Consider the following 25,103-nt stretch of genomic DNA (forward strand, 5'->3'; position numbering starts at 1 on the left):
ATTGAAGGTTGTCAGCCCTGCACCACCGTGCACCACCACCACCTGCTGCATTTCCATGGTACAACAGCTCCACCTGTGACCTTTACCCTTCGACCTCCATGTTTTAAAAAATTGGGCTAAAATTATTGGGCTTGTGCTAAATTCATCGTTTGGGATTATATGTGTAACGAGTAATACTTTTTTAAATCATAATCAGAATTAAACGTATTCAAGATATTATTACATTTGTTGACCTCTATTTCGCCATTATGTATGTCGTCTGCGCATGCGCCACTTGGAAAGGAGAGCTGCCGAGGTCGAATTGTAGGATTTCTTTACTCCTGGTCAAAATAAGGCAAAAATGCCTACAGACTTTGATAAAGGAGCATATCCGGAGCCTCCCCGGCAGACTCCGGCTGTGGACAAACAGACAGCTTTGCCAAACCCAGCCCTGATTCTGTCTAAACTCTTCTATTACTCCGTGGACCTGCCTGTCACCACATTTAGAGGTAACGAAAGCTAACTGTGCTAACAGGATAACGTTAGCACAACAACACAGCTATCAGGAGACATATTATTAGTAGTATAACGTTACATATCGTAAGTATTTTTAAACTTTAAAACGTTGCTATCACTGTTGCCGTCTTGCAACATATTACGAAAAATAAGTTATAAGGCTCTGGTTTGTGGCAATAATGGACAGTTAGTTAGCAATGCACTTTTAGCTAGGTGTTATGCTAGCTAGCGTCATATACATACATATCAAATCGTAATACAACCCACATGGCCTTGGCTAGGTTTATCTATCAATCATAACAATGCAAGCTAAGTTTTTTTTAATGCATAAACAGAAATGGCAAAAGGGACAGCATTCCTTCCAGGTATTTAAGTTATAAAAATATTTGCTCCTTAAATCACTTCATATAATTAAAAATAACCAACAAAATGAACAGTTTTCCTCTTTGTTTTGTATGTGATATGTTTTTTTTTATGTGTCTTGTTTTTTGTATGGAAAACTGTATTGTCATACCATGACAGTGTATGATGTTTTGTGTATTTGTGTCTTTAAGCATCAATTAAAAAATAAAAAAGGTTTATCTAACAATGCTCCTTCCCTTTACTGTTTTTCCTTCTCATCTAGATGTTGTTGATAGCATCCGGGCTAAAAACAAGTCCGTATACTACCACCAGAAGTTCCGTCGTGTTCCTGACCTGACGGAGTGCCAGCAGGGAGATTACCTCTGCTACTATGAGGCTGAGATGCAATGGAGGAGAGACTAGTGAGTAACACGCAGAGATGCCGTTAAACGTGTAAAACATCTGTGATATACTGTATTTTGCAGGTTTTGGTTTTGGGTAGAATCATTAATGACATCAATAAAAAAAAAAAATCAATTTCGACGTAATCCATGTATAGCCTATCAATAGTGTCTATTTTCTTATAGGCATATGATTGTAAAACATAACTGTATTTGTCTTGTGAGTAATACATGAAATGCGTGTTATCAATCCTGGTAAGTACAGCAATTGTTTCATATTAATGGCAGGAGGGGCAATATTAGTGTTCTAAAACTGGAACGTGGCAGTGGTTTAACGGGGCAGAAGGCAGTGAATTTGCTTGTGTAACTAGGAAAATGATGATGTAGAGGGCCCTTTTTTAATAGTAAGACTTCCAATATAAAACAAAAGTGTGAGTAAAAATGTATGCTTATTATAAGGACTCAATAGTGAATTAATACACCTGTAAGGTTGCTGTAGTGGTCAGGGTGCCACTATCAGCACTGGAGATACTGTTGAAGAGTGTAACCCTGTGTTTTTGTCTTCCTTCCTCAGCAAAGTGGACCAGGAGATTGTGAAGGTTGTCCAGGAGCGTATGAGGGCCTGCCATCAGAGAGAAGGAGCCAGCTACCAGCAGAACTGTGCCAAGGAAATTGAGCAGTTCAACGAGGCGACCAAAAACTTTCAGTCACGCTGTAAGTAATGTGCTGTTTGGAGCTTGGACATGTGTGGGGAAATAGAAAGAAAATGTTGAAGCATTCATGAATCCTACACGTCACGCGTGCTGTCCCACTGCTGACTAAATACAACAGTGTAGCAACTGCTTTCATAGGCTAAGGGAGGATTTACTCTACAGTGTGTCACTAAATGTGCATTATTGTACAAAAGCAGTAGATCATGCAACACATATTGTTTGTTGTAGAGCTGAAACAATTGACAGAAATTTATTTGGCAACTGTTTTGATGATCAATAAAAAAAAAAAAACACACATTGGTTCCAGCTTCTGAAATGTGAGAATTTTAAGCTTTTTGTCAGTTTTTATATAAATTGAATAGAAGGAATTATCATGATGGACATTTTATAGACTTGGTAATCAAAATGATATCTTGTCATGTGAACATTCTTGTTGATTGTCACTTTTAACTTTTGCTTGGCTTCACTACATGTGTTAAATTCATGACCTGTCTCTTTCCAGATGGAGACCTGGGAGCGTATGCCAGTGGCAGGAAATGTCTAATGAAGCAGAAAGAACGGATGATGGCTGCTCAGGCCTCAAGTGCTTAAGTTACCTACTATCTGTCCTATGTAATAATTGTAAAATAAAATGTATGTGATAAATCATGTCTGTTAGTGTCTGGCCACCCTGTCCTCAAAGTGACTTACACCCAGCCCTCTGTGATGGTGCATGCATGGATCTCCCAGTGCTAAAAAAAAAAAAAAGGTATCCAAGTTACATATAACTCTGGAAGTTGGTGCAGCAACTTATATTCTCAAGTTCCTGCACAATGAGCTTTTATTGGGTCTTGCAAACAACCATATAGTAGGAAAGATTAAGTTTTCCCCCTTACACATCAGCCTAAACAACACACCCTCAGTAATAGGAGTTGACAGTGAGATGGTAGATCTTTCAGATTTTTGCCACATGCTGTAGCTCTCTCTAAACTATTGAATTCCATTTGCTGGATTAGCCAAAAGCATTTGTCTAGTTATTTTACCATTAACGTCTATTGTATTTTTCCATCAAAATAGTGACTAATATTTACATACAGCAATGAAATTCTTACACACATCACCCTCACCCGCTCCTGAGTGGTAGAGCTCATGGTAAACTCTTGATGCAAAACTGTAAACTCAATTTGTCCAATTGTCACTGGTTGACATTTTACTGTATTCATATCCCAAGTTATTTGTTACTGGCCCTTGGAGGTGCTTCTTAATGTAAATCAAAACCATTGTTCTGTCATGAGTTCAGCACAAGTAACAAACATACACATTACATGTTGTTTCAGAACGTTTATTCAACGATTCTCTGTACAAAAAGTTTAGGAGGGAGGGGCCTGGACAGGCTGTCCCCTCTGCACAGACACCCTGGAGTGAGTCTTGGCCAGATGGTCAGTGAACTCCTGGTAGGGAGACTTTGTGAAGACGGTCTCCTTCCACAGGTCAGGGGTCAGGTAGCTGTAGGTCTTGGAGATGGCATCAAAGGTGGCCTTGGCTGATGAGGAAATTAAAAGAAATAATGAGTAGATGCTTAAGATGGAGCTCCAAACATGAGAGCTGCAGTCTTTTCTTTTTTAAACTGTAGAGTACTGAAAGGGGAACAGAGGAGACCACTAAAACGGTCTCTCTGCCGTGCATTACAATACTCATTTCTTTCTCTCCTGATAACGACAACTACACCACTGCAGAGGTGAAGCTGAGCAGAGCAAGGAGAAAACCAGACACGCAACCATCAGAAGAATCTTACCGAAGTTGCCGAGGGTGGCGGTGCAGCCCCTTGCAGAGGTGTAGCAGTCATCGATACCGGCCATCATGAGCAGCTTCTTGGGCACAGGGGCGGACACGATGCCAGTACCACGGGGAGCAGGGATGAGACGCACCAGGACAGAGCCACAGCGGCCAGTCACCTTGCAAGGCACGGTGTGGGGCTTGCCGATCTTGTTACCCCAATAACCTCTCCTGACGGGGACAATGGACAGCTTGGCCAGGATGATGGCACCACGGATGGCTGTGGCCACCTCTTTGGAGCACTTCACCCCCAGACCCACATGGCCATTGTAGTCGCCAATGGCAACAAAGGCCTGTAAACAAAAGCCAACAATGTCACATCTGGACCAACAACATGGGATGTTAACACTGATTGTTTATTACATAGTTGAAGAGTTAATGACAACTTACCTTGAACCTGGTGCGCTGACCAGCCCTGGTCTGCTTCTGGACGGGCATGATCTTGAGCACCTCGTCCTTCAGACCAGAACCCAGGAAGAAGTCGATGATCTCAGACTCCTGTAGGAAGAATAAAATAAAATTTGATGTAGTAACATAAACCCAAATCCAACATAGGGTGTTGCATGCATATCCATGCAGTTTTTATAATATACTTGTTTGTACTAAAGATAATATCCAAATCACAGAGCAAAGCATCTTTTCTTAAAATCTATGATCTTTGTCGTCATTTTTGTTCCATATGTCCACTCCCATGTTCCAAGTATGTTCACACACAAGGTGTTTTATAAAATGAGACAAGACATCTAATTTAGGGTTGCACAATTAATCGCAATATTATCAAAATATGGACTAGTGCAATATCCAAATGCGCAATATTTGTTAAAGGCCAAATATGTGTCAAACCATTCTAAATTAATTAAGTATTGTGGTGCTGCAGAGATGTTAAGTCTACAAATCGTATCCTACAGACTAAAGAAAAAAAATCTTTGGTACAGATCCTTGCAAAAAAAAAATAAATAAATAAATAAATCATTTTAATTTTAATATTTCAATGAAAATGATACAAAATGATCATTCCCTCAGTATAGTAAATCATATCGCAATTACCAATCAAAATAATCGCCATTACATATTTTCCTCATATCGTGCAGCCCTCTAATTTTCAGCCATTTCATTAGGAAGCTTTCAAAAGTTGTCAGGATGTATTTTTCAGAGAAAACTGTTTATCTCTTTGACTTGAGTAGGATGATGGCACAAGTTGGGGCTAACAAACCGTGAATTAGGCTTTAACTTAACAGGGCCATCCTGGGGTCCCCTGTTCCTATCAGAACGTCTTTATTTAACGTTAATAGTTGGAAGTTTGTTACTGTGGTCATCCTTACACACTGCTTACCTTGATGGGCAGAGAGTACAGGTAGATCTCCTCCAGGGACTTGATCTTCATGTCCTTAACCAGGCGGCCCAGCTTGGTGACTGGCACCCACTAACAAAAGACAGAACATCTCAATGTAAGATTGTTTGTAGTATTAATAATTATTAGAGGCTATTATTTTACCAAATGTTCATTTAAAATACTAGAGTCTTAAACTTACTTCCTTGTCCTCGGCCTTGCCGCCCCGTGCACCGCGGCCCCTGCCACGGCCTCTGCCGCGTCCACGGCCCCTGCCGCGGCCACCTGCCCCAAAACCTCCGCGAAAACCTCCTCTACCACCGGCGTCGTCCGCCATTTGCTGCAGAACAAAATAACAGATCAAAATTAATATTTGCTAAAGCAACAGAGCGTATAAGTTAGCAAGCATCGGTCTAGCTATGTCCTTTATCCGACGTAAAACGAGCATCGCCGCCATAGTCAACGTTTAAAGACTTCACTTCAATATTTACAAATATCTCAAATTCAGCCTAATTGTCCTCATAAATACGACCAGGGTTTTGAAATAACACAGTCTTGTGTGACTTGCAGGTATAATAAATGCGTTTGGCAGAAGGATGTGCGAGATAAAGCAGGATTTTGATCGGAAAGAATTTCTTCACATTCAACTTACGTGATCGTAATAACAGGAAGAAGACCGAAGGGAAGTCCCGCCAGGTTTTATGTAGAAGTCTTATCGCGATATTTCCTTTAAAAGAAAACTGAATGTGCTGAATATTGCCTCTAGCGGTGGCTTTTTCAGAACTTGACCATAGACTATAAAATAGGACCTGAATCTTTTGTTATTTTATTATACATCTATGGACTCTTGTCTGTCCTATGCTTTGATTTGATTTGATGAAGAAGAAGAACTTTATGAATCCCTTATTGGGGAAATTTAATTTTAAGAGGTTGATATTGATTTGATTTTATATCTTCTCAATGAAAAATGTAATATTTTAGCATTTTAAAAAGCAAACAAAACTAGTCATGAACATGAACATAAGCTCCCTTACAGTGTCTGTCGGAGGACAGCATTTTATTTTACCACATTTTATAATTATTTAGCTTGTATGTATTTATTCAGTGCGCACACTGATAGTTCCCTGTTATGCACTGATTTTACCTGACATAACCTTCTTTTGTTGGACATATTCATCACTCACACACACAACATAGATTAAGGCTCTTCTCTTGAATGAAGTTTAGGATGACAGTTTAATGATTTATTTAAAAAATAGATGAAACAACAGCACAAAATTGTTACAAATTCACTCTTTTTTAATCATATACCTACCTATATATTCTAAAAGCACACACCTTTGAAGAAATGAACACATGCAGAAATTATACACAGCAGCAGCCAACCAGCAGCAGTAACTGACTCGTCCCTCAGCAGTTGCCGTTGTTGGTACTTGGAGTCCCACTAGAGCTGCCACTGCTCTCCCCAAGGTCCTCCTCCTCTACCTCGTGAAGATCGTCCATTACCTCCAGGCTCTCACAGATCAGCCCTATTTGCCTCTTCATGTGGGCCATGGTGCTCTGCATCCTCCTCATCTTCCTCTGCAGGGCGGTGGCGATGGCCCTGTGGTTCCTCTGTCTGACTTCATACTCCTGCCTCAGTTGCTTGTAGCAGTTGTGCTGAGCCTGGGTGCGGTGGGAGAGAATTGTCCCGCAGCCCATGTGGCAGGGCTGACGCCAGTGTTCGCAGTGACGTGCGTGGGTGTCCAGGTCCCGGCGGAGGAGCTGCGCCCGGCAGCCCTGGTATGGACAGGGGATGAGCTCGTACAGACAGCTCATGCTGTGGCAGTACTGCTCCGAAAGGGAGAAGGTCTCTGCACAACCACGGATCTCATTCTTACACTGTAAGAGGCCAGACAGTGAAATACAAAGAAATCAATAGCTATAGAAGACATGGTTCACATACAGTATGCCTGCTGCATGAAGTACTTCTCAACTTAGTTAGTCAGTTGACTTTATTATTCATGCAGAGATGAGATTACAAGTGGTGGAGGAAGTATTCAAATAAATGTAGTCAAGTAAAAGTACACTATTTCCCTAGTGGAGTAGAAGTTTTCTGACATTTTATAGACTTGTTGATTAATTAATTAATTGAAAAAAAAATATGTTTATATTAATTGATCATGAAAATAATGTTAGGTGCACCCCTATAGTTATAAGTATTGTTCATTAAAAGGACCATAGTCTCATCCTTACTGTAACCAATACTACATGAATACGCCCTGTGAACCAATTCACAAGGCCAGATAAACACCCAGAGCAAAAATCTACAGGGGACCCCTTTACCGACCCCCCTCCCCAGAGCTTCAAGATTAGACGGTCCCTTTTTAGGCCATGTTATCATGTTATTATATGTTATATTTAGATGTGTTCCTTTTTCAATAACTAAAATGAGAGTTGTCATAATTACAGCACATACCTTTGACTCTTATGTACCAATGTCCAACATATTTCCCATTTCCTACCTTGATCTTCATGCGTCCAATAGATTTGCTCAGCTTGAACATGACAAAGATCAAGCTCGGGTTAACAGGCTTCCTGCAGCAGGGGCAGGTTTCTTGCCTGTAAAGGATAAACAGCAGTTAGTCCTGTTCTTCTGTGTGGAACACACATTAATAACAATCCAATACAGTACAACTATACACATCCCACCCCGTGGTATTGATCCATGTTCACTACCTCTTCAGCCACTGTAAGATGCATTTCTTACAGAAGATGTGGTGGCATGCAGCTCTTACTGGACACCTGAGGACCCCCTGGCATATGGTGCAGACCAGATCGTAGTCTGGAGTGTCCACAAACAGCTCCACATCATAGCCCCCACTCTGTGTTGACACCTCTGGGTCCGCCTGGATGTGGCCAAAATAAATAATACTTTATTCTGGGTTACCATAATGTATTATTATTATCATGAATGTCAAGGAGACAGGGTAGAGTTGTGGCAGCTGAGGAGATGGACAAACTGTGACCCCTTGTGTACCCAGGTCAGTTTTTTCTCTACAGCTGTAAAACATGGCTCCACAGCTGCTTACAACCCATCCACAGTGTTTTCAACATAAAGGCAAGAGATGACAAAACAGAATTGTTCTGGAAAGTCGATTACATAATAACAAAAAGCAAGTAATCCTTCAAAACTGTTTTTAAACATCAGATCATTACAAAAATGCTTATAAACACATGTTTAAGTTTATTTTGAATATCTAATTAAACAAATACCATGACAATATGCATTTTTAAGGAAAAGCACGTTTCAGAGTTAACCAAAATATTAGAAAAAATAGCTGTTCTCATTAGGATACATGTGTAATAGTTTCAAAATTGACCACGAGCATCCGTAATAAAACGGATAGACAGATACATAAATAAACAGAAGCTGTCGTGTACTCACCATGACAATCTTCTTTCTTCACCGTGTTTCCATTCCCGGGGCGATGTTATCTCTCCATATCGGTCCACTCACATGTCACACGCGAAACACACCCGCGTTATCAATACAACACACACATGAACATTCCTGACAAAACATGAAGAAGGGACCGTGTGTGTGCGCGCGCGGACAAATGAAAACAGTAAATTATGGAAACGGACGGAGATAATGGCGCTCATTATGGAGCGCGTCCTTTCCCTTCTGTTCTAGCATCAAAGCTCAGCCTCCACGAGTCAAACAGGAACTTTTGAACATGAATAGCTCCAGCTGAGTCTATTGTTGTGAGCCTCAGGGACCAAATTTAAAAGTCAAAGTTAATTTAGAGACTCTAATGATCACATAACATCCACCTATGTTACTTCTAAACTTACATTTTCCAGAAACGACTACTTTTCCTGCTTTTTTAATAGGATTTCTATCTGTTTCATAGACTGTTTACATGTTGTAAACTGAGCACAAACCGTCTAACCAATCACAGCTCAGTGCGCTCAGATGACGTACAAGGAGTGCGACTCGAGTATCAACATGCGGGATGGATGTGTTGACTTCAGGCAACGTGTGAAGTGAGAAATAAGTAATTTACATCACCAAAGCTATCTAAATATTTAAGTTTGGGTATTTTACGTGAGCAAGATGGCAAATACCAACCTTCAATTCAAAACAAAGTAAGTTTTTGACGTATCGCACGTGCAGGCTGCTACCCTAGCTGGCTAACACTAGGTTGGGTAGCTAGGGTAACCTTTTTGGCTAAAGTGTCAGTTAAAGTTGGGCCAGCTAACAGTTATATTTATGTTATGTCCTTACAGTTATGTTGTCGAAAGCAAGATTGAACCTTTTTACAAAGGAGGAAAAGTGCAGGTGAGTTTCCTGCCTTGTGTCTGACGTGTCTGTTGCTGAAATCAGTGTACATTAACGTTACATGTTGTAACGTTACCAGCCTTAAATTATCTTAAAGGACTTTATTGACTTAATGTTGCACTGCCATAAAGGTGGGGACGTACAAGTGACATCCTAGGATGGAACTACCTGGCCCTTGAACCTCTCTGTCTGTCTGTTTTCCAGATCAGCAAAGATGAAAAGTACATCTTTTGCACTTGTGGATCTCGTGTCAACGTTTTGGAGATCAGCACAGGGAAGATCGTCCACAGTGTGGAGCATGTGAGTACAGAATGAGTTATCAGAGCTAAAACAAATTGATAAGTTGATCAACTGAAAGTTAAGCAACATTTCATTGAATTACATTTTATTGATAACACTTTAAGGGATTTAGTAAACAAAGTATGTTAAACATTTTCTGGTTACAGCTAGAATTGACCCGATACCATTTTTTGCTTCCCGATTCCGATTCTGATACCTGAACTTGCGTATCGGCAGATACCGAGAACTGATCCGATACCAGTGTGTCATATATTTTATTATGTTTTAACAAGTGTATACTACTATCCCTGTATGGATGTGATATTATTTCTATCTTTGTTGTCGGTCTGGCTCAGGTTAAACTCTTTGTGAAACATGAATGCCACAAAACATTCTTTTATTATGCAGTTTGACAGTCGGTTGGAAAAAGAACATAAATAAACTACTTTAACGTAGATTTTCTTTAGGGCTTTATTACATGGTATCGGATCGGTGCATAAACTCCAGTACTTCCTGATACCAATACCAGCGTTTTAGGCAGTATCGGAGCTGATACCGATACTGGTATCGGAACATCTCTAGTTATAGCTTCCCAAATGTGAAGATTTGCTGCAAATTGTATCACTGTAAATTGAATATCTTAGTGTTTTGGACTGTTAATTGGACAATCCTGCCAATCTATTTTGTTTTTCCATAATTTTGTAATTGCAGGATGATCAAGAGGACATTACATCTTTCACACTCAGCTGTGATGATGAGGTAAAGCACATCTCAAGCGCCTGTCATTACTTTAGTCATGCTGTGAATTTGGATGTTTTTCACTGTATGTTTTCCTATAAGCCTGTAAAAAGAGTATTCAGTGTGTGTGTGTCTGTCTCTGCTCTGTTTCCCACCACAGATGCTGGTAACAGCTAGTAGAGCTCTGCTGCTAAAGCAGTGGGACTGGAGGCAAGCTCAGTGTACTCGCTCCTGGAGGGCCATTCATACTGTTCCTGTAGCCAGTATGACCTTTGACTCTACTTCTACACTCCTGGCAACAGGTCAGCAGTTAATGACAACAAGTTTTGTCTTTGGTGTCACATGTTTCTGCCTGACCTCTGCTACATACACATTGTACAGTTTTCAGAGTTTTCTTCTTGTTGTCTTGCAGGTGGCTGTGATGGCACTATAAAGCTTTGGGATGTGGTGAAGCAGTACTGCACCCACAACCTTAAAGGCTCATCTGGAGTTGTGCAGTAAGTTCAGATATTGGTGAACAAGAAATGCTTTGAATAATAATACCCCCCCCCACACACACACACACACACACACACACACACACACACACACACACACACACACACACACACACACATTACTTTGAGATGCATGCATACATGTTGTTGTTTTCTCATTTTAAAAAAGAAGCCTAAGTTCCAGAGTTAAAATGGCAATACTGCTATCTTTGCCCTGATGAAAAGTGTGATTTAAATCAAAAGCTTTTTGATAAATGAATAGGGTACACAAGATTACATGACTAGACATCAGATGTCAAATCTCTGGACCTGACATTTGTTGATACAGTGTCCTACGAATACATTTCAGGCGGTACTAAAAACGTATGGAGGTTCAGTACCCATTCCGTTTTCTGTAGTCAGCCTTATTGAAGTAAGGAAATACCAGAGCAAATTGCTCAGAATTGCTTTAAGCAATATCAAAGAACTGTTGATTTGTATCTGCCATAACTCTGAATCATTAACTAATAGAATTTGAGCAATGTTTGCTGGTGTTGAAGGCCAGTAAAATCACATTTTCAGTTATTCCAATACTGGGTGTTTTTAAAGTTAGTGTCTTTTGATGTTTCTTTAATAATATATAGTAAATATATACATTTTTGTGGTGGAGTATCAATAAACAAAAAAGTCATAGAAAGTTATAGATTTTAGGTTAAGTGAAAGATGCTGATTGTATAACTAAATAACTAAGATCAGTAACCAAACTCTGTGTATCTTGGCAGCCTGATCCAGTTCCATCCAGACATCAGCAGGCTGCAGCTCTTCTCCTCCTCTCTAGACTGTGGCATTCGGCTGTGGGACCTGCGCTCCAGCCGGTGTGTGTGTGTGCTGCAGAGCCACTACAGCGCCGTCACCTCGCTCAGCTTCAGCCCCGATGGTGGCACCATGGTCAGGTACCGTACACTCAGCCACTCAATGGATGGGCTATTGACAACATTTTAAGTGTTTGAGCTTCTAATGCTGAGTTTTTAACACATTTCTTCTTCTTGCTATATTTGTTTGCCGACCTGCATTTGTAGTTCTGGCAGGGACAAGATCTGTACAGTGTGGGACCTGGAGACTCGGAAAGCCAAGAGAACTGTGCCAGTCTACGAGGTAAGACTGTAAACTGGAGGATATTCATTCTTTGCATATACCAATGTCTCATTTGATTAACAAAGAATACAAAAACTTTTTATACTCTTCATCTTGGAAAAATACTGCGTGTGTGTGTGTCTGCAGGCTGTGGAGGGTGTTGTGCTGCTGCCTGAGGATAAGGACTTGTCTGAGATTGGAGTGAAGAGCAAAGACTTGCATTTCATCACTGCTGGAAGCAAAGGTTCACATCTTGAATCGTCCCAAATCGCTAATCTGTGTTGCCGCGCATCAGCTGTCAGCTTTAGTGTGACAGCAATTCCTCAGAGCTTTGCTTTAAACGTCTCTGTCTCTCACCTCTTCTCCCTTCCTTACCTGTAGGTGTATTGCGAGTATGGGAGGCCAGCACGGCGCGTTGTGTCTACACCCAGACCCTCCCCTCCCCCCTCACCGCTGTCTCTGAGGTGGAGGAGGAGAGGGACGACGACCCCCGCAGTCTTACGTTTCTCCTTCATCTCCCCGCCTCCTCCAGACTGGCCACAGTCACAGCAGAGCACAACATTGTGCTCTACCAGCTGCCTGGTCTCACCATACAGCAGCAGGTGGGTACTGATGTTGAAGTTGATTTTTCTTTTTTTTTTTCTTTTTTGTACCTTGCAAATTGTTGTGGATAATTTTGAACGTCAAAATAGCCTCCAGTCATCCAGAGCTTCTGTTATTGTTATTATTTATACATAAAGGACATTTTCCCTCTGTGCGCCCTCTCACAGTTTGTGGGATACAATGACGAAGTGCTGGACGTGAAGTTTCTGGGTAAAGGGGACAGCCACATCGTGGTGGCCACCAACAGCTGCCAACTGAAGGTGTTTGAGCTGCTCACCAACAGCTGCCAGATCCTCTATGGACACACAGGTCAGTCACCAGCAGAGGGCAGCGTGTGTGTAAGCCTATACCTAGATGTGAAATGCATTGCAGTTTTTTTATTTGTTTACCAGAGGGCAAGTTTCCACAGACATTTTTTTTTTCTTAATTTGATTTATTTATCTGTGTCAGACACTGTAATAACTATTAATGTAGGTAAAACAGGCATTCGTCAGTCTATTTTTGCAATACTTCTGTAGTTTCTAAAAGCTGTAGTAGCTCTTACATGACTTAGAGAAACCTGGGTGACTGGGAATGAAAACCTCACTACAATTATAGATATATTGCCACACTGGCCATAATGACCAGTCTTAAGAAAAGTAAATGTGTGTTTGTATCAAGGCTGACTGATTTATAATATCAAATAAATAATAATAATAATAATAACCTTTTATTGGTAGAGAACGTAACCTTAACAAACTTGCTAAGTTCTTTACTCAAAATAGCAAATTCAACTCAAAAGACACTCAAAATAATTTAAGAAAAGAAAAAAAAATGATTAAACTCATATAAATCTTTAATAACACAGCACAGCAAAACTTGAGAGTAGAAGCTCTATAAACCATGGCAGGATTAAAGCCGTCATTAGAGGAACTAGAACCCTAGGAATTCAGTGGGTGGGGCCGGTGTTAAAAAGTAACCGGTTGGAGAGATGATTATCTACTCTGACATTCACAGCTATTTTTTATGTGTTTATCGTCCACAGATACTGTCCTCTCATTGGACGTGTTCAAAAAGGGTTTTCTCTTTGCAAGCTGTGCGAAGGTGAGCACACATCTGTGCAGCTTCCATCAACACTGCACACAATGAATAGAAACTAAGGAAACAGTAATTGTGCACAAACTCTGTTAAGGCATCCTGCAAATGCATGCTTTCACAAACCCACAAACCTCAATGCACATGGGCTATTCTACAAATAGAGACGCTTTTAAACCACATTTAAGCCAACAATAACATTTGCGTGTTGTGTCTTTGTCTTTAGGACAGGTCAGTGCGTGTGTGGCAGATGGACAGTGACAGTGGACAGGTGCACTGTGTGGCTCAAGGCTCCAACCATGCTAACGCTGTGGGCTCCATCACCTGCTCCAGGTAACATTCCTGCAGTCACACGTGTGTTTCTTGTCACATGTACCAACACAGGCAAAGAGTTAGATGGTAAAAAGAGGCGACTTGGTTGTAAATAAAAAGAAATCAATGAGTCTGTGTGGTGGTAATGATTCTCCATCTTTGTGTCCAGAATGAAAGCATCTTTTGTAGTGTCTGGCAGTCAGGACTGTACTGTGAAGGTGTGGGATCTACCAGCAGACTTATCTACAACAGGGGCGGACGTACATCAGCTGACCCCCCGCGCCACAGAGAAGGCACACGATAAGGTACTGGCACAAAACTCCACACATTTCTGGAAGAAGAAAAATCCTTAAACAATTGGTATATTATATTCTTGCATAGTGTAGAAGACAAGTTACAGAACAGTTTAGAGCTAAACTTCCTGCAAAGTATTATTTCTAATGCATTTAATCCTTCATTAGATACCATGTGATAAAACAATTAAGAACGGCTTGCATGATATGTTCCCCAAAACCATCCTGTGGGCTTTTACATGATCACATTAAAGAAGCAGCCAAACTTTTAGTCAGCTGCAAATAAAATGAAAACCAATTCTTGAGATAGTAAGTAAGTAAGTGCACTAACAAGGTGTGTGAGGGTGTGTCTACAAATTTGAAGGACAGGAAAAACTTTTGAAATGTGATTGTAAAGCTGTTAAATGGTTAAGGTTTGTGCATTCTTGTAGCCGTTTAAGAACATAAGCATGCATCATTGTGATTGTTTCGACTAACAGACAGGTAATCACTGAAGTTCAGAGGTGACACATCAAAGAACTAGGGATAGACCAATTATCGGCCCTGACCGATTATCGGGCCGTTTTTTGGCAGTTTACAGATTATCTGTATCAACGTTTTATTTGCCCGATAACCGATTAAGTTAATTAATTAAAAGGTGTTAATTAAATAAGTCTTTTATTGTGTGTTATGTGGAAAGTTTCTAATTTATTAAATAATTGCTCAAAGCATTTAAACAACGTTTTGTGTTGGAGTTTGTAACTTGTAACTAATCTTAATTTTGAGTTAAAGATTTTAATTTTCACTGTAAATACATATCACTTCCAAATATCGGTTATCGGTTTCATTAACTACCAATAATCGGTATAGGCCTTGAAGAATTGGATGGTCCATCCTTGCATTATTGACAGCTTTTCTGTAATTTGAAGAAAGGGTATTGTCACGCCAATGTCATAAAGTCTTACTGCCTGCTCTGCGTTCTGATAGCTCAGCTAAGCTCTGTCTGGGGAATAGTTGTCAGAGCATTTGGACTGATGCAGGGAGATTAAGGACTCTGGAATGAGGATGCACAGCACTCACAATTCAAATGTCTCGGTAGCCTGACCACTTCTAGAAACTGTTATCCAGTATTGTAGTTTCAGTTATAGTCTGTAGTTCTATGCTTTCCTCCCACTGCACTGCTGCACAGCATACGACATACTTTACTTGTCTACGTGGTGAAAACCCAGTGAGGATTTGTTGCTTTTCCTTACCTTAAATTACAGTAAACTGAATCACTGTCACTTTGAGCTCTGGGTAAGTGTGATGGGAAATTTCTCACTATTTTCATGCGTTTTATAAAACAAACAATAAATGGATTTATGAAGAAAAAATGCAGTTAGAAATGAGTTCCCCCTAATCCAACTGTAAGAGAAAACTTCTGCTTCAACAATAATAATAAACTAAGCATATACTATATAATGGTATATACCATCATAAAGGGAAGTCAAATTTCAACACACCATAAATTCCTGTTCGACGTACACATTCCTGACTCAAGATGTAAGACACAACAATCAACAATCTGCAAATCAGCAGCATCTGGTTACTTAACTTGTCCTTTGTTGTCATGGAAAACGTCCAGGAAATCAGATAACACATATAACGTCTTGACATGGATGTGACTACGAATATTGGGTGACTTTACTGTGTAGAATTCATAGGAAATTAAATGTTTTTATCCACCCTTTTTTACAGCCGCTACTTTGACAGCATTCTGCTTTTAAACGTCATTGACTCAAGACAAGCGTGTTACAGTTAAAGAGACCCCTTCAAGCGGGTGGCCCTGTTGTAACGGAGATGCTAAGCCGTGCTGTACTGGGCTGACATGTCAAACCAAGTCAAGCCTAGCCTGCCCATGTGTATGGAGAAGGGGCTATACTGTAAGATGTAAATCCCAACAGTGAGGTGCCACTGGAGGCAGTGTAGTGGGAGGAATTCAGAGAATCTCTTGAAAGAAGTGCAATTTCATGCATTCACCCCTTTTTCTGTCCAACACCCTCTTTTTTTTCATCTCGTTTCTCAGCACCGTCTCCTTTTGTCAAATAAAATGCCTTCTTCAAACTTACATTTACTAAAATCTCAAACTTGAAAAGTGATTCCTCACTACCTTATCTCCCTCCCTCCAGGATGTAAACAGCGTGGCGGTGTCGCCCAATGACAAACTGCTGGCTTCAGGCTCCCAGGACCGTACAGCCAGGCTGTGGTCGCTGGCGGGGGAGGGGAACGTGGGCCTGCTGGGGGTGTTTAGGGGCCACCGTCGCGGCGTCTGGGCCGTCTGCTTCTCTCCTGTCGACCAGGTGCTGGCCACGTCCTCCGCAGACGGCGCCACCAAACTGTGGAGCCTGCAAGATTTCAGCTGTCTGAAGGTGGGCCCCGATGGATAAGTGTGCATGTGTCACAGAGTATCATTGATCACAGAATATAAAGTGAATGCAGACATAAATTGTGTATGTACAGTAAGTTCCCTACCTTAGCAGTGTCATTTTTCACACTGACAGGTTATGATATCATATCTCTCACTGTGGTGTGAGACTAGAGCTGGGCAACATATCGATATTATATCGATATCGTGATATGAGACTAGATATCGTCTTAGATTTTGGATATCGTAATATGGCATAAGTGTTGTCTTTTCCTGGTGTTAAAGGCTGCATTACAGTAAAGTGATGTCATTTTCTGAACTTAGCAGACTGTTGTAACTGTTCTATTATTTGCCTTTACCCACTTGGTCATTATATCCACATTACTGATGATTATTTATCAAAAATCTCATTGTGTAAATATTTTGTGGCACCAATAGTCAACACTACAATATCGTTGCTGTGTCGATAGAGATATTTGGTAAAAAATATTGTGATATTTGATTTTCTCCATATCGTCCAGCCCTATGTTAGACCTGAGTAGTTATGATAACACAGACTTGTTTGTCAAAGTTTAATATGAGTTTTTTTTCCCGGAATTGTGGGAAAAAAATTGTGGCTGTAAAGCAAACATTATATGATTGTTTTGTTGTTAATTTTTTCAAGACATTCGAGGGTCACGATGCATCGGTTTTGAAGGTCATCTTTGTGAGCCGAGGCACTCAGCTGCTCACCAGGTAACCCCACCTACCTACCACTCATGCAAAGCTTTTCTCCATGAAAGTACACTTTTCAATGTTATCATCTTTTTTTCCTTCATTTTTGATTGCATAACAATATGCAGAGGCAATTGAATCGAAAACTAGCTGTAGGCTCAAGTGGCCTATTTATAACCAATGGAAGAAATCAAAGCAATTTTCTGTTTTGGTGTTTGAATGTCGACAACAAACTTTTAGAAAATGATATTAAATCACCAGTGTGGTAGGAAAACCCTTGACACATACAAACAATAGCTGTGTCGCATTTTCATACTTACTGTTATTGGTATAGAAGAAATCAACATACTTTACTGTTTTATACAAACAGGAAATTAGAAAAGACAGTCAAACTGTGATTATTATTATTATTATGATGCCACTGCCAATTAAACTCTTCTGAACGAAGAGACAGCAAAATATTTAAGTTATTTTTTTGTCTCTGGAGCTGTTTCACTACCATTCACAATGATTTGTTAGTCTGCATGCTGACTGTTTTGCGTAAAGGGCTGCAACCAATGCTTAGTTTCAGTATTGATTAATATGCCAATTATATTTTCGATGAATTGATAATTCATACAGTCTGTAAATTGTCGGAAGATAGTCAAAGATGCCTGTCAGAAGTTCTGAGCCCAAGATAACTTTTTCAGATGCCTTGTTTTGTCAAACTTACAGTCTAAAAGCAAACAATATTTGGTTTAAAATGACATTAAACACAGAAAAGCAGCAAATGTTCACATTTGAGAGGCTTGAACCACAGAATATTTTTGCTTCATTAAACAATTAACGATGATTTGATATAATATCAAAATATTTGCAGACCATTTTTCTGTCGAACAGCTAATCAATTAATTGTCTCTGTCCCTTTTTGAGAATACTTTATCTTGCTACTTTTCCAGTGTGAACACACAACACACTCCAAACCTCATTAGAATAAGTGTAGTTTAGATTTGGCACAGTTTGTGTTTCCAAATATATCTGCGTTATTGTGGATCCACCTGCTTCTGTCTCTCTGCATGTTGGCCATGTAGCGTGTTTAAATAAAATGCTTGCTGTTGACACACAGTTGTGACTCAACTCTTCCAACTGATGCTCTGTCCTTAGTGGCTCAGATGGTTTAGTAAAGCTGTGGACCATAAAGACCAATGAGTGTGTAAAGACGCTGGACGCCCACCAGGACAAAGTGTGGGGTCTCCATGTCAGCCGCAAAGACGACAAGGTGGTGACTGGTTCAGCAGACTCTAACATCACCGTGTGGGTGGTAAGTGTGATTTGACTCATAGTCACCTGTTAAACAGAGAATAAAGCTGGATCGGTTAGCAATCAAACTTCTATAAACTTCAAACTTCAGATAGAATTGAAAAGTATTGATTGCCAGATTAAGAAAAGCAAAGAGTTTTTCCTGTCTTGCTATTAGTGTTGCTTTTTTTCTCTACCTTTACATGAATGGTAGAGATGCAACAACTGTTCTTAGGGGGGAAAAAAACACAAAATCAATAAAATAAAAATGTAAGATTTGTTATTTAACAACTCAGAAATCTGTATATCGTTCTTTCTTTATATTTGTTCTTTGTGATTGCAAATATCTAAACAGCTGAAGTACTCTTTAGCAAAATATTGTATCTTATCTAGTTGGTTATTTTTAGTTGACCTTGCCCTCTAATGGCGTTTTTCCATTACATTGTACCTGTTCGACTCGCCTCGACTCTACTCGCCTTTTTTGGTTTTCCGTTATGAAAAAAAGTCCCTGGTACCTGCCAACAGGTACTTTTTTTAGTATCACCTCCGTCGAGTTTCCAAGCGGGCTGAGGCGATACCGAAAGGTGACGTGGAATCCCTGCAGACTACTGATTGGTCGGAGAGAATCGTCACTAATCACTGCGTCATCGTTGCTGGCGACAGCTAGCGTTCAGGTGTCCTGAACAAAACTGCCATTTTTAAATAGTTTAGCCAGCGGTGTTTTTTTTTGCTGACTCCAGCTTCTTTTGAAACAAAATTTGTCTTCTGGCTGTGGCAACGGCTACATGCAGAGAGTCAAAAATAACACACCTTTGACGTTCTTCTCCAAGCCGAGCAGAGCTGGTACTAGCCGTGGATAAGCGCCATAACTGACCTCTCTGTTCTCTCGGGGAAAGTAGGAATTTTCCCTGCAGGGATCAACATATGACCACAAATTTGTTTTTGTCTTTTGTCCGCTGCTAGGATGTGACTGAAGTAGAGCTGGCAGAGGAGCAGGCCAAGCAGGAGGATCTGATACTCAAGTAAGCTACACAACATTGGGCTGTATCTTGCATCCGGCACAGCGCAGAGCCCGACACAAGTGTCTTTGCTAGTTTAAGACCGACGCAGTTGTCAATTTCCCGTCCAGCGCCCACGTCGTTTAAATAGCAAATGCACCTGCGCCCATCTGTGTGCCCATGGGCGTGCTGGTCTTAGAGGGAGGTGCATTCTTGGCATATTGTTATCTTGAGGCAGCGGGAAATGATCGTGTGTGCCATTGACCAACAAAAACCTGGTCTAAAGTCAATAACGCAGCATTTCATTGTTTTTAACAGCGCATTAGTAATATCCGCCTAGGCTCGTGCACAGCGTGCGCACACTATGCTTGTTACACACACAGGGACGCTCAGCAGCACACAAACATGCAAAAGATAAAAAATTAAATTTTATGATATGATCTGCTCGCACGCTTTCACTTCACACACGAGCAGATAAGTTTCTTCTCCTGAACATCTCTCCTTCCTGCTTAGAAAATCCGGCATCATAATAGCAATGCGCTAAGGTACAAACACGCTTGGCTTATAAAGGGAATGAGAGATGACACTCTGATTGGTTTATTGCATGTTACGGCCAAAACACACCAATGATTAATTAAGACACTAAGTACAACCCTTTTGAACCATGCGCCTGGCGCACAGAACCTTTTTTCCGCCTTTTAAACAAGCAAAAGTGGATTTGTACACGCCCTAAACGCACCTGCGCCAGGCGCTTCGCACCATGCACTTAGATCGTTAAAATAGGGCCATGAGTCTTTTAGATATGAACAATTGATCAGATGTGTCATTCTGCCCTCCATCCTCCGACTGAAGTGGTGGACCAACAAAGTCTTGTTGTCAGAGATCCTGGAAGAATCACTCCCAGTCACTGTCGCCCAATGAATAAACAGAGACTGTGTTAGGGTAGGACTTTGCCGGGTCACAGGTCAAGCCTGGCAAAGGTCAGGGCCGCATGTGTGTGTTTTCTTATAAGAAGGAGGGAATTTCAGGTCTCCCACAATTTGATTATAAGTGTTTAATGAATCTACTCTAAATGTTTGCTCACTGATGTGCCATGCACTCAGACATACCATATGTGTTCATGTTTTACCCTAGTCTGGGTAACAAATAATTTATTGTCAGACAAGATGTCTTAGAATAAAAGATCCTACACCTTATTATTGTAGTGAAATAGTTGATATAGTCAAGACATTTTGATGTGAAAAGCAGACATTTGTGTATATTTCACTTAGTGGTTTTTATGGGAAAGTTTTACCACAGCTGAAACCAAATTGAGTGTGAACATGTGTGTTCGTTGTGTCTGAAGGCAGCAGGAGTTGTCCAACCTGCTCCATGAGAAGAAGTACCTGAAGGCCCTGGGTCTCGCCATATCACTGGACCAGCCTCACACTGTTCTCACTGTGATCAAAGGTACTTGGTGCTAAAAACTATTTTGGTTTGACCAGTGGACACTTAAGACCTGATGGGAAAGAGAGATAGGAAGCATCACCGCCTTAAACCGCGAGGCTACCCGGATGCTACTATTCCACTTTGGCTATTCCAACATTTACTGATTTCTTGCGTGTACAAAGTGTACACATGGTTTACACACGGTTTTCAAGTTATTCTGTAGTGTTTGTCCCGCATTATATCTCCTCTGTACATATCACCTTCATTGTTTGACCAGTGGTTGTTCATCAATCTGTCATCTCTCATCATGGATGGCTGCTCATGTTTAAGAGTTGAGTCACCCGAGCATGCATACACAGCACACTGCTATTTCAAATAAGCCTGTGAACATAAAAACAAAAAGCCACCTGGATTCCACAATGTTCGTGCTCTTTTGTCCCGTCCCAAGTTTCTGGGTCGCGGGTCGTTCATAATGTTACTGTAACTAGTCGTCTCGACAGCAAACATCACGTCAGTGTCACACACGCATGCCAACAGCATTCATGCAACACTGAGGCGAGTGTCTATCCAGCTGGTGCATTATCAGTCTTGTTGTGATACGAGATGGTATCACACCTAGTCATGCAAGAAGTGTCCAGGTTTGTAATCCTAAAATTGTTTATATTACAGTTTCCCCACACCTGTGTTAATTATATAAATGGTATTAAGTATTAGTGATTATATAATTAATAATTGGATTAATAATATTAGAATTATTACCTTTTTAAAAGGAAGCTGTTTCAGTGGCACCAGATGAGACTGTGCCATTGCTACTCCGAAGGCATATTCTTTGTGTTTCCTTTTCTGTGAAATAACACAGTGCAACATCACAAACTAAAGAACCAACAAATAGCTGCACACTTCTGCCCCTTCAAGAAATTCTTCTTTTATTCTACACGGACTAACCACAGTCACTATTACAAACATAACATAATTAAATATACCTCAACGACTGACTGTCTGCTGTCTTTGACATGTTGTTCTCTGTTGCTTCTAGCGATCCGACAGGTGGAGAATAGCGGCGAGCTGTTGGAGAAGACGGTACTGAAACTCAGAGTGGATCAGAAAGGTAAAAGATCTATAGTGTCTGTCAATCAGTCTTATGACGGAATACAGATTCGACAAGCAAACAAAATCTTCTAAAAGTAAAGAAGAAGAAATTAAAAAAGAGTAAGAGTAATAAAGTCTGTTTCTTAACTTCCTTCCCTTTTTCCACCTTCAAAACTCCACACGCGACCCTGTTATGACTTAAACCCCACCCAGAGTCGCTCCTGCGCTACTGTGCTGTGTGGAACACCAACGCCAGAAACTGTCAGGATGCCCAGGCCGTCCTCCAGGTGCTCCTCACACACCTGCCACCTGAGGAGATCCTACAGTATCAGGGTGCCCGAACCCACCTTGAGGGACTCATCCCATACACAGGTCAGCTGTGTGTGTGTGTGTGTGTGTGTGTGTGTGTGTGTGTGTGTGTGTGTGTGTGTGTGTGTGTGTGTGTGTGTGTGTGTGTGTGTGTGTGTGTGTGTGTGTGTGTGTGTGTGTGTGTGTGTGTGTGTGTGTGTGTGTGTGTGTGTATTTTAAGATACACCTTGTGTATGATGTGTAAGATGACCGTGTATTATGAACACAATGCCTCTCCCCACACCTTAAGACAATTAAAAGTAGATCATTTAAGAAACGAAACAAAATGGGACTAAATAGTTGTGCTGGCATGCAGTTGATGAAAAATAAAATATAAAATACACTGATGATAAAGATTAATGAAATTGAGATTAGAATCTAGGACACAAAGAACATCATCTTAGTTGGCAAAAGCAATAACAAGTGCCAAAGAAATGTACACAAACTATAAAGCTGGTTTGTTGACTGTCGGATGTACACAAAAGGGTTTAAAGAATGTGTTTAAAGACCGCTGTCATGTTGCTGTCACTGCACGGACTCTCCCACAAAGAAAATGACAATGGGAGTAAGAGATGCCGGAAGCTTTCGTTTTGCCCCCGTTGATAGATGGATGTGTCGTGTAGAGTTGTTCAGACCAATACCAGTATTTTTACACTTGAAAACCCCACCAATAAAAAAATTATATATATATACACATATATATATATATATTAGTGCTGTCAGTTAAACGTCGTTAACGCAAACCCATTTTAACGGCGTCAATTTCTTTATCGCGAGATTAACGTTCTTTTTGGCCTAGCAAACTTTGTAGTTTTTTTCACATGCTGTTGCAACAACTAGTAACGTAAAACTACAACACCACACCGGATCTGGCTAGACTGGAAACAAAACAACAGGCACGCCGCACACACTTGTTTGGGCTTGCGAGCCGGCCAAAGAGTAGTAGGCCAACGTTACGTTTTGAGTGGATGGCGAGCATGAGATGCCGAAATGGATACCAATAAGATTCTGAATGGAAAGTTTACTTTTAAAAAGTTGCCAAATGGTTCCATTGACAAGACCAAAGTGATCTGTGTGTTTTGTCGTCGTGAACTGAGCTATCATCGCAGCACGTCCAGTCTGAAATACCACTTGATGGCCAAGCACACAGCTGATGCGAATTCTCCGCCCCCTCGTCAAAGCCAGGCCAATCCACTTTTCCATGTTAAGAGCATTAAAATGAGAAAAAATAATGGGACAAAAAGAAATCAAGGGACATTTAGAATAGATAAAAATGTGCGATTAATTGCGAGTTAACTATGACATTAATCGCGATTAAATATTTTAATCGTTTGACAGCACTAATATATATTTATTTATTTATTTATTTACTTCTTCTTCTATTTTTACGCACTGGTATCGGATCTGTATCAGCTGGAACGTAAGTTCAGGTATTGGAATCTGTATCAGAAGGGGAAAAATGGTATCGGAACATCTCTAGTGTCATGATTGGGAGGCTCACAGTGACATACATTTAGAGCCAATGCAAGGCTCTGGCAGCAGGGTTTTGACTGTAGCATGTGGTAAACTGGAGAAACAGAAAGAGGAGGTATTTGTTCAAGAGTGACTCCTTTCTTATCTTTGGGACAGTCTAAGTATAAACACAATGTACAAGATACAAAGCGTAAACTCTTGTTTATATAGGCAAGGTGGGTGTAAACACGACATTATTATATATGGAAGCAAGCTTAGGTTTCCTATTACCCATCTCACCATTGCTGGGTCCCTCTAGCTGAAGTGGTTCCTAGTTAAAATTTGGGCTGAAATAATGTTAACTGTTCTTTCACAGAGAGACACATGCAGAGGATTGGCAATCTGCTGCAGGCGTCCATGTTTTTGAACTACATGTGGCAGAAGATGAGAGTGGCCGGAGCACCAGCCAGGTGAGAGCCGTTAAAACAGCGCATGGGGCTGCTTTGGTGGGTGGGTGTTGTTTATGCTACCAGAGAGACAAATGAAATATGATCCAGGAAGTCCAGTTGGAGTAAAAGATGAATACTTTTAAAGGCTTATCAGACGCCAAAACCCTATGCAGCGGTTTACAATACGATGAGACAGGTAATAGTCGAAAGACAAACTTCACATTACAAATTGATCTACAAGGAATGTGTGCTTCCATGTATGTGATTGCCCACCACAGCACCTTGCAATATAACATTATGTTGTGCAGCAAAAGTTGAGCCTGGTTTAACATTTTTGCCAGACAGTCCTGTATTATTTTTTATTTATTTATTTATTTATTTTTTTTTGCTGGAGCCCTGTTCATTGGCGCCCTTGCTGTGCTGACAGACAGACTCAATTTAGCGTCTCAGACACTTTGTTGAGCCTAGAGCTCAGTAACTTCCTCATCTATCTCTACTGACTACAGCAAAAAGAGCAATCAGTGTTGAGTTCAGCACCACTTTGGTCCTTCTCCTTAGTAACAAGATATTATGTGGGTCAAACATGTCATAAGATGGATGTCTATCCGTTTCAGTCAAAGCCTCAAACAAAAACA

General features: G+C 40.6%; 5 protein-coding genes across 5 annotated transcripts in view; 2 read left to right on the top strand and 3 right to left on the bottom strand.

Annotated features, from left to right (window-relative positions):
* The first annotated feature begins 227 nt into the window (after window positions 1-227).
* On the top strand, window positions 228-2,599 carry ndufb10 (NADH:ubiquinone oxidoreductase subunit B10). Its single transcript, XM_031312378.2, has 4 exons — window positions 228-488; window positions 1,121-1,259; window positions 1,813-1,952; window positions 2,454-2,599. The coding sequence occupies exons 1-4, from the start codon at window positions 341-343 to the stop codon at window positions 2,540-2,542; spliced, it is 516 nt and encodes a 171-aa protein (XP_031168238.1). The 5' UTR covers window positions 228-340; the 3' UTR covers window positions 2,543-2,599.
* Window positions 2,600-3,256: 657 nt separating this feature from the next.
* rps2 (ribosomal protein S2) lies at window positions 3,257-5,852 on the bottom strand. The gene is made up of 6 exons (XM_031312377.2): window positions 5,749-5,852; window positions 5,299-5,436; window positions 5,100-5,189; window positions 4,157-4,264; window positions 3,726-4,059; window positions 3,257-3,473 (listed from the first exon to the last, which is right to left on the bottom strand). The coding sequence occupies exons 2-6, from the start codon at window positions 5,431-5,433 to the stop codon at window positions 3,301-3,303; spliced, it is 840 nt and encodes a 279-aa protein (XP_031168237.1). The 5' UTR covers window positions 5,434-5,436; window positions 5,749-5,852; the 3' UTR covers window positions 3,257-3,300.
* A 461-nt stretch (window positions 5,853-6,313) lies between these two features.
* Window positions 6,314-8,916, bottom strand: rnf151 (ring finger protein 151). The gene is made up of 4 exons (XM_031312686.2): window positions 8,524-8,916; window positions 7,815-7,984; window positions 7,601-7,697; window positions 6,314-6,977 (listed from the first exon to the last, which is right to left on the bottom strand). Exons 1-4 carry the CDS (start codon window positions 8,524-8,526, stop codon window positions 6,507-6,509), a joined length of 741 nt encoding a protein of 246 aa, XP_031168546.1. The 5' UTR covers window positions 8,527-8,916; the 3' UTR covers window positions 6,314-6,506.
* A 121-nt stretch (window positions 8,917-9,037) lies between these two features.
* tbl3 (transducin beta like 3) overlaps window positions 9,038-25,103 on the top strand; it is a 19,209-nt gene continuing 3,143 nt past the window's right edge. Inside the window, exons 1-22 of the mRNA XM_031312879.2 lie at window positions 9,038-9,227; window positions 9,369-9,420; window positions 9,625-9,720; window positions 10,411-10,458; window positions 10,598-10,739; window positions 10,850-10,934; window positions 11,696-11,866; window positions 11,993-12,068; window positions 12,195-12,291; window positions 12,429-12,649; window positions 12,818-12,959; window positions 13,675-13,733; window positions 13,951-14,057; window positions 14,206-14,341; window positions 16,477-16,716; window positions 17,377-17,447; window positions 18,570-18,726; window positions 19,668-19,726; window positions 21,048-21,151; window positions 22,167-22,238; window positions 22,433-22,591; window positions 24,396-24,489. Of these exons, the coding sequence (XP_031168739.1) occupies window positions 9,196-9,227; window positions 9,369-9,420; window positions 9,625-9,720; window positions 10,411-10,458; window positions 10,598-10,739; window positions 10,850-10,934; window positions 11,696-11,866; window positions 11,993-12,068; window positions 12,195-12,291; window positions 12,429-12,649; window positions 12,818-12,959; window positions 13,675-13,733; window positions 13,951-14,057; window positions 14,206-14,341; window positions 16,477-16,716; window positions 17,377-17,447; window positions 18,570-18,726; window positions 19,668-19,726; window positions 21,048-21,151; window positions 22,167-22,238; window positions 22,433-22,591; window positions 24,396-24,489 (2,420 nt within the window). The 5' untranslated portion in view covers window positions 9,038-9,195. The remainder of the gene's footprint in view (window positions 9,228-9,368; window positions 9,421-9,624; window positions 9,721-10,410; window positions 10,459-10,597; window positions 10,740-10,849; window positions 10,935-11,695; window positions 11,867-11,992; window positions 12,069-12,194; window positions 12,292-12,428; window positions 12,650-12,817; window positions 12,960-13,674; window positions 13,734-13,950; window positions 14,058-14,205; window positions 14,342-16,476; window positions 16,717-17,376; window positions 17,448-18,569; window positions 18,727-19,667; window positions 19,727-21,047; window positions 21,152-22,166; window positions 22,239-22,432; window positions 22,592-24,395; window positions 24,490-25,103) is intronic.
* Window positions 14,717-25,103, bottom strand: part of noxo1a (NADPH oxidase organizer 1a) — an 18,021-nt gene continuing 7,634 nt past the window's right edge. Inside the window, exon 9 of the mRNA XM_035996985.1 lies at window positions 14,717-14,726. The gene's annotated coding sequence lies outside the window, so the exon portion shown is untranslated. The remainder of the gene's footprint in view (window positions 14,727-25,103) is intronic.

Source organism: Sander lucioperca, chromosome 21 (assembly GCF_008315115.2).
Source record: "Sander lucioperca isolate FBNREF2018 chromosome 21, SLUC_FBN_1.2, whole genome shotgun sequence".
NCBI lineage: Eukaryota > Metazoa > Chordata > Actinopteri > Perciformes > Percidae > Sander > Sander lucioperca.